This window comes from Meleagris gallopavo, chromosome 1, assembly GCF_000146605.3.
Source record: "Meleagris gallopavo isolate NT-WF06-2002-E0010 breed Aviagen turkey brand Nicholas breeding stock chromosome 1, Turkey_5.1, whole genome shotgun sequence".
NCBI lineage: Eukaryota > Metazoa > Chordata > Aves > Galliformes > Phasianidae > Meleagris > Meleagris gallopavo.
Genome location: NC_015011.2, coordinates 76491995 through 76499371, shown reverse-complemented (window position 1 = coordinate 76499371; position 7377 = coordinate 76491995). Strand labels below are relative to the sequence as shown.

At 40.0% G+C, this 7377-nt stretch overlaps 2 protein-coding genes across 10 annotated transcripts in view; one reads left to right on the top strand and one right to left on the bottom strand.

Moving 5' to 3' along the window:
- Positions 1-3463, bottom strand: part of STYK1 (serine/threonine/tyrosine kinase 1) — a 25378-nt gene extending 21915 nt beyond the window's left edge. For 4 of the 5 annotated variants that reach the window (XM_010718556.3, XM_010718587.3, XM_031555837.1 and 1 more), the window contains exon 1: positions 2947-3463. The gene's annotated coding sequence lies outside the window, so the exon portion shown is untranslated. The remainder of the gene's footprint in view (positions 1-2946) is intronic. The other variant, XM_010718565.3, reaches the window with a different exon arrangement.
- On the top strand, positions 3440-6369 carry SYCE3 (synaptonemal complex central element protein 3). Of its 5 annotated transcripts, none has more exons than XM_019618317.2 (3): positions 3440-3502; positions 4828-4936; positions 6016-6369. In XM_019618317.2, the coding sequence occupies exons 2-3, from the start codon at positions 4828-4830 to the stop codon at positions 6183-6185; spliced, it is 279 nt and encodes a 92-aa protein (XP_019473862.1). In that variant the 5' UTR covers positions 3440-3502; the 3' UTR covers positions 6186-6369. The 5 variants fall into 5 exon arrangements, with proteins under 5 accessions (XP_019473862.1, XP_003202713.1, XP_019473855.1 ...); XM_003202665.4 differs by lacking the exon at positions 3440-3502 and adding an exon at positions 3574-3635; XM_019618310.1 differs by lacking the exon at positions 3440-3502 and adding an exon at positions 3627-3707.
- The last annotated feature ends 1008 nt before the right edge of the window (positions 6370-7377 follow it).

Below are 7377 nucleotides of genomic sequence, written 5' to 3'. Positions count from 1 at the left end.
GGGGGGGGGCAGTACATACATTTCTGAACAACTGTTTTCAAGGCTGAAGCACCAGAAGGACACAATTAGATCAAAACTCTCTGATAAGCACCTTGAGACTTCACTAAGTATTGCAACCACTTTCACTGAATCAGACACTGATGCATTATTTTCACAAAACCAAGGTCAAATATCCCACTAATTTTATGTTTCTGTTGCTCTCCTTTTTTAATGCTTTAATAAAAAAATATTTAAAAACACAAAATAACTATTTAAGTACATTAGCTACATTATGTATTCCATATATTGTCCAAGACAATTCCTCTTCACACAGTGAAGCCCAAGAAAGTCAGGAAGATGAACACCCATGTTCCAGACTGAGCATTTACTTCAGTTACAAAGATCACTACAGCTGTAAATTTCAAGCTCAGTCTCTGATTTCTGTCATCCTCTTATTCTGGTGCTAACCTGCATCGACTTATTTTTTCCATGAAGATGCACAGGATCTGTCCTATAACCCATTCCTGTTTAATAAGTGGCTACATTGAAAATGACATTTCCTCTTTTATGTGTGTTATTTATTGAAATATGTTACTTTCCATAGCCTCCTTTTGTAAAGGCAGCTGGGGGAATCTCTTCAGAGGAACCTGATTCTTATTTAGGGATTAGGGTTTAAAAATACAATAACTGATAGTCTTTCTCCTTTCACTCCTTCTCCCCCAGTTTTCTAAAGACCCCATCTGCAGAGGAAAAAAAAAAAAGCATGATATGCAAGGGGTTAATATTCAAGGTATGCATATGCAAAGGTAGCAACCCCCACTGCTTTTTGTTTCCTTTTTGTTTCCCTAGTTAATCTTTCTGCTGTGCTCCCAGTCAGACTGGTCGGAGAAGATATTTAAACAGCTCAGAGTTCAGGTTTCAGACTAGTCTTCCTCACTGGTCCATAAACCCTTCCTCCTGCTCGGTTAAGGGACAGCAGACATCTACTGTCACATTTCATCCCGTTAAAAGCAAACTTCTGCTATAATTTATTTATTTTGCCTGTGCACATCCATAAGGAGAACACTGCCTGTTTAAATGTTTGTGTTCTTCCCTCTGTTTTTCCTTATGCAAGTATGATTAGGTGCACTGAAATTGGTGGAGTGGCAGTTCTGTGAACAAAAATGTCCTCTTTATCTCTGAGACATTTACAGTATACGAAGCAACCATCCCATCCATACACAACTGCTCAGTAATCTCTACAATGCACTTTGGGGACTGGTGGCAAATGCAGCCACAAACCACTCAGTGGTTAAAACCATCTTGTGGCTAAAAAGTCACAAAAATCAGCAAACTCCAAGTAACCGTCCAGAAAGCAAGTTTCTTCTGAAAGGATCCGCTCTTTGGCATCTCAAAATCAGTACTTATCCAGTTATCCCATGGAGTTCTTCCCAGGACTCCACAGGCAATAGATGAACTGATAGACTGCAAAGTAGGTGCAGCATGTATCACTTGCATTTCCATTAGCTTTGTGTAGTTTTGGGGTATTACTGCCCTTAGCAACTAGGTTCCTGAGCACGTTATGTATGCATATTCTTCTCTTAATTTGACCTTTTCTCTTTCTGTTTTATTCTTTCTGTTAAACATATAAACTTTCCTCTTAAGTTCCTGGGTTTTGCCACTGCATTTTCATTGTTCACATTTCCAAGTGAGAATACAATGGTTCATGTTGTCAAAACTTAGAAGCTGTTGAACATATTTAGCTTAAGCACCCAATATAAGTACTGAATAAATTGCACCACTTCACACAAAAAGAAGTAGAGGAGCCATCTCTCTCCCAGAAAGGTTGACCACAGAGACCTTATTAGAACTACAAAGTACATATCACAAAAATTTTATGAAACAGTGTTACATAAAAATATGTTCAAGAACTATTCCACTTAATAATGCATTTTTGACCTGCAATTCACTTTCTAACACATCACTGTGTCCCAAAGAACAGACAATAAGAATGACAAATAAATCAGACATGCTGAAACTGAACATTTTCCTGTCTGCCAATGTCACTGCAAATGGATTTTAGTCTGTATAGTATTATGCACTAGCAATAACTATATAGCTATAGTAGCTATAACTAAGCTATTGGAATTACATGCATAAACAAAATTGCTACATGAACACACAATGTTCGCCCAGATTTTCACAGAGCAAAGGGGAAATATTAAATAGCAAACAACACCAGAGCAAGTACGAGTTTTTAAGAACATACAAACACCCACATATACATAAGCAGCAGCCTCTGGGAGACTGCTTAGTGGCAGAGAATTCAGAAGCTGGGGTGCCAGAAAACATCAAAATGGCTGTGCCACTTCAAACAAGAGGTCCATTAGCGAGCACTGTGCCTGAGACAGCTGGCAGTGGGACTGCTTTCCATTGCCTCCAGCAACCCGTGATACAAGAATTTATTTAGCCAAATGTTATCTTTTCTTTCATATGCCTTGAAAGATTTGCCTACTTTCAACGCCCTGCAAAATTTTAGCAACACAATACTTTGTGATAAATTCCACAGTTTTCATGTAAATTGCTACGTTTAATTTTTTATAGGGATGGAGTGCAAAATTTAAACTAGCTACTTATTGTGTACAATAAGTAATAGCTGGCAGTGAAATGAGCGGTGGTAACAAGAGATGAGTGAAAGTTTCACACATAATTAAAATACCAATATACTCAATTATTTAAAAACGAGAGTAGTTTAAGGTTTGGGTACTAGTAGAAGCAGATAGTAAGGCTTGGAAATCAATAGAGAATAGGACATGAATCAATAGAGAATAGGACATAAACCACTTAATGCCTGTTATCAACAAATTAGACAAACTTCATGTCTTGTTTTTCAGCCATCATAAAATGTCTTGCCCTTCTTTGCCTAGCCCAGCAAACACCTTCTCCAGTAACTGTAAAGACAAAGATCATGAAGACAGGCAGGTGTACCTCTGTAGGAAAGAAAGCAGACGTATCCAACTTCAAGAGTTTGTGCTTGAGGCATCACTTGGCACTTATTTTCAGATCTCTCACGGCAACAGCTCGAGGTCTCCGGCCCGGAGCGGCAGGGCGGCTGAAGGACGACAGCATCGGGGGGATGTAGGGCTGTGGGAACTGGGGAACCGCAGACAGGCAAGGGGGAATTACCTCCTGCTCTCCGGCCTCCTGGAGTACTTATGTTTTGTGGCAGGCCGGGGACGAGGCACCACGCAGCAGGCAGCGGGCCAGGCCCGCACCGGAGGCCATAGCCAGGGAGCACCGCGGCGGGGGCCCGCTGAGGCGCCCGCTCTGTCGCGGCCCAGGGCCGGCTGCGGCCGCGCTGGAAGTAAGACTGGGCGGACAGGACACTGCTAGAACCGGCGAGCACCCTCCTGTAGCGGCTCCGGGGCACACCTGGCCGGCTGCACTGCCACTTCCAGCCCCGTGTCCTTCCCTTCCTTTCCCACGGCCGCCTAACTGCTTGTCGAAGTGTTTCTTGTCGTGAAACAGAAGATTAACCGAGGTGGTGAGCTCGAGGGCAGAGCAGGCACGAGCGGACAGGGAAGGGCAGAAGAGCATTTTCTCGTGTCCCGTTCCCGCCCGTCCCCGTTGCTACGCTCAGGAGGAGGGAACCGCGCTGCGCACGCGACTTCGGAGGGGTGGGGAGGAACCCAGGGCGTCGGTTGGGCGTCGGCGGGCGTGTCGGTTGCGGCGGGGTCGAGGGAGAGGCGGTACGGGCTGGAGCGTGAACGCAAAGGTGCAGGGATCAGCAGAACCAGCTCTCTGCCTTCTGTCCGGGCACCGCGGCGGTGTGCGGTTGCCTGATGGGTGTTCGGCCAGCCTCGCAGCGGCGCTGGCAGCCAGGAGCCCTGCAGCCACTGTGCTGGGTGAAGGTCCTGATGAAATCGGGACCGTGTCCACTTTTTTAAGACCCTTGGCATCCTGGCTTTATCAACGCTTGGTTACTTAGTAAGACTTAAGTGTGTGGTGAGACCTCTGAACACGAAGCACCCTGATGAGGCTTGACGTTCATTTGAAGTGCTTTAAGTGCTTTAGATCCACTATAACTCGTGGCATTTCTTCCACATTTATCTACAATAAAAACCTGAAAGTGGGTACCCTCTGATAGCATTTGAACAATTACATATATTTAAAACAAAACTGACAAAAACTTTGCCAACTGCGTGATGTAATTACCACAGTGGAGCTCTTTCCTTTCCACAGTGTCACCCCAACCCTTGTTTTCAGGAAAGGAAATAAAAGCGAGGCTGTATATGTCTCATTTTTTGGATAATATCAAGGTTCTGAAACTCACTGATGAGGTTGAGTCTATCTATTTTGCTTCCAGTAAATTTAACCTGAGGTTGCTCCCACAATTTAGCTGCATATACAGTTGCAGAATTTAGTATGTGCAGTTATCTGGTGCTACTGTGTGTGTGTGAAATACTGGACATAAATGGGGGTTTTACAACTCACTTTGGAAATTAGGGATTGGCCTGAGTCAGAATATTTAGAGAGAGGCTTTAAGACAACTGTAGCAGAACAGTAGATGAAATTGTCTAATGATCTCTGATTCAGATACTAAAATCATTACTTGGCACAAATACAGCATATTGAGAGTAATTCTCTCTGAACCACTGAAAATGATTTCAAAATGGATTAAAAGTAGTATGCAACAGACAGTTGTTAACCAGTTACTTTCAGGTCAGATTCTTAATAAATTCATATCTAAATTGAGAAGGTGTATATATTTTAATTAATAAATTTTATTGCAATATTGCTTTCCTTCAACAGAGAAAATCAACTCACCTTAAAGTAAAATAAATTATAAAACACCTGTTTTCCTTGTAGATGGCCAGACAAGAACCTCAAGAGAGAAACTATGACAATATGCTGAAGATGATAGAGGACCTGAACAGGGACCTAGAAAAACTTCTGGAGGAAATGGAAAAACTGACAGGTAAAGGTCTTTACTAAGAACAATATGGATTTGTTTACTAGAGTGAAGACTTTGAAGATGTATTATTTATATTTATTGCTATGAACTTTCCCATGTCATAGAAATGTAAGTGGGAAAAATCGCCATCAGCTAATGCCCTTGATTGAGAGAAGGAGTGCAAGCAATTAAAAGTTAGTAGAACACGCTTGGTTCAGAGTGGTGGCTAAAAACACAAATGACATTAAGGCATGTAACTAACCATTAAAACAAATAAAAACATAAAATGAAATTTAATTTTGAAAAATGGTGGAATGTGCAGTAACTCGAGTTAGTGTGTGATATTTAATTATTTATTAGTCAAATGGAAGACTCCTTTGCAAATTTAATTTTAGTCCCTTACCAATAGAAGGGACTGCACATCCTTCTTTATTTTCTGCAGCAGTTCTATCAGGAACTATTATGCAACTAACATGAATAGATGGAAATGGATAATTAAACAATTTGCAGTTCGTGGCAGCTTGCAAATGTTGCTGAGAAAACTACAATCCATTTATGATAAAACAGAAGGAAAAATATGAAATAAATACAAAAATAATTTCCTCTGCTTTATCAGATACTCATTTTTTTCTGAACTGATCTCATTGGTTACACTGTTCTTAATAGCTTTTCATCTCCATTCTGTGGCCTTCTTAGTTCTCCTTTTCCTCACTGCTTTTCTCTTCCTGAACATTACTGATCTGGAGAGAATTCTTTGGTTCAGTTCATTTATTTTAAAAAAGCCTGTTGTGCCTTTCTTTTTAATTACTCACTTTGTTGTAAACTTTAGGTAAAAATTTCCACCACCCTTTCATACTTTACAGTATATATGTCTGTATACTTCCATTCTGAAGTATTTTGAGACATTTATAGGGAAGTAATATCAGATTTATTGTATCTATTAATTTTGAACATTATTGTGGGCAGCTTCTTCTGTTGTATGTCAGGTTTCCTCTAACATAAAATCTGAACTGATAATAATTAATGTATTTTATTTTTTGTTCTATCACCCACTGCATTTTTAGCCAAGATTTCTGGCTTGGTAGTATTTCTTGTGTTTATAGTTCAGGCAACCTGGATGGCATATGACATGGTAGTAATGCGTACCAACCCTGACCTGACCAATTCCATGAGGCACTTGGAAGAGGCTTTCCTGAACTGCAGAGAAGAAATGGAGAAAAAATGGCAAGAAGTGCTAAGAGAATCTAAAGGTGAAGAGCAAAAAAAGGAATAAGTTGAATTTAGTCATGCTGGCAGAGCTGTATCCCTTGGAAAGTCTCCGGTTTTTTTGTATTCCAAGCATGGAGGTTTAACAAACACCATGGAAAACGGATTGCTGTTCATCTTACTAAGAACAATGTATGTGTTTACATTTATGGAAATATTTTTATGATATATTAATACTGTTGAAGATAAAAGGTAACTACATTTCTAATTTTTATTGTGCTCATCTTGTAGTGTACGTGCACACAGTACTTAAGATGTGATAATTGTTTTGTTTTTTTTTTTCTGGAAGATCACACTCACTTCATAGTCAATATGCCTATGTGGAATTCTTTGATCCACAAACAAATTGAGTGGGGGGAGAAGGGGAGGGTGTGCAGTACAGTAGTACACTGATGTGCCTTTCAAGGAAAAGTAAATACAAACTAACAATTTTAGATTTGCAGACTCATCATGCAAGTTTGATGTGAGATTACCTACTAGGTGTTCATTGACAGAATTTTATTTTTAGGTAGCTCATCTGTAATTTTTTTTTTTCTCATTATGTTTCCTTGGAATTTCAGCCATTTATTTGAATTGACTGTCCCAGAAGAAAGTTTATTCTTTTGAAACTCTCTGGAGGTAATGTCTCATTTAAGAAAAAAATGTTCATAGTTATAAACTACACTTTGTGTGGTATGGTCTGTGGGATTGCTGCTGAAACCAAATTAATCTTATTATAAAACGTGCCTTTCTCCCTATGTTCCTACTGTATGTTATTAAAAAAGAATAGTAAAAAAATTTCTTTTGTAGTCAAGATGCAGGCTAAGAGCACCACCTTGTGGCTTGCAGTTAATTCATGAATATTTTATCTAAGCTGGAAAGCCATGTAAGTTTCCATTAAAATTATTATGTTAACAGGCTGATTTAGAGTGAGCAGCAACATAGCAAGTAATAGCACCCTAAAATAATGCCAACTTGCCCTCCCTCCCCCTATTTATACCTAGTATTTCTAGAGGCAGATGCAAAGTTTGATCTACATTCTTGACTTTTGTTGCAGAAGATAGGTCGTCATTCCAACGAAGGTAGGGCAAAATAGCAGCACTTGAGGAATCTTGCACTTTGATCACTCCTTGGAGGACCTTCATGGCCTGTTTTCACTTTAGTACCTTGACTGCATCATCTCCATTCTTTAAATCTGCATTGAGAACTTACTTTTTTTT

Bases quoted from the DNA above. Each gene is read 5' to 3' on its own strand.
- SYCE3 (XM_019618303.1), top strand. From the start codon at position 3,992: ATGAGGCTTGACGTTCATTTGAAGTGCTTTAAGTGCTTTAGATCCACT. The intron at 4,088-4,827 runs GTGGGTACCCTC...TTTTCCTTGTAG, and splicing joins TCTACAATAAAAACCTGAAA to ATGGCCAGACAAGAACCTCA. The intron at 4,937-6,015 runs GTAAAGGTCTTT...TTGTGTTTATAG, and splicing joins GGAAATGGAAAAACTGACAG to TTCAGGCAACCTGGATGGCA.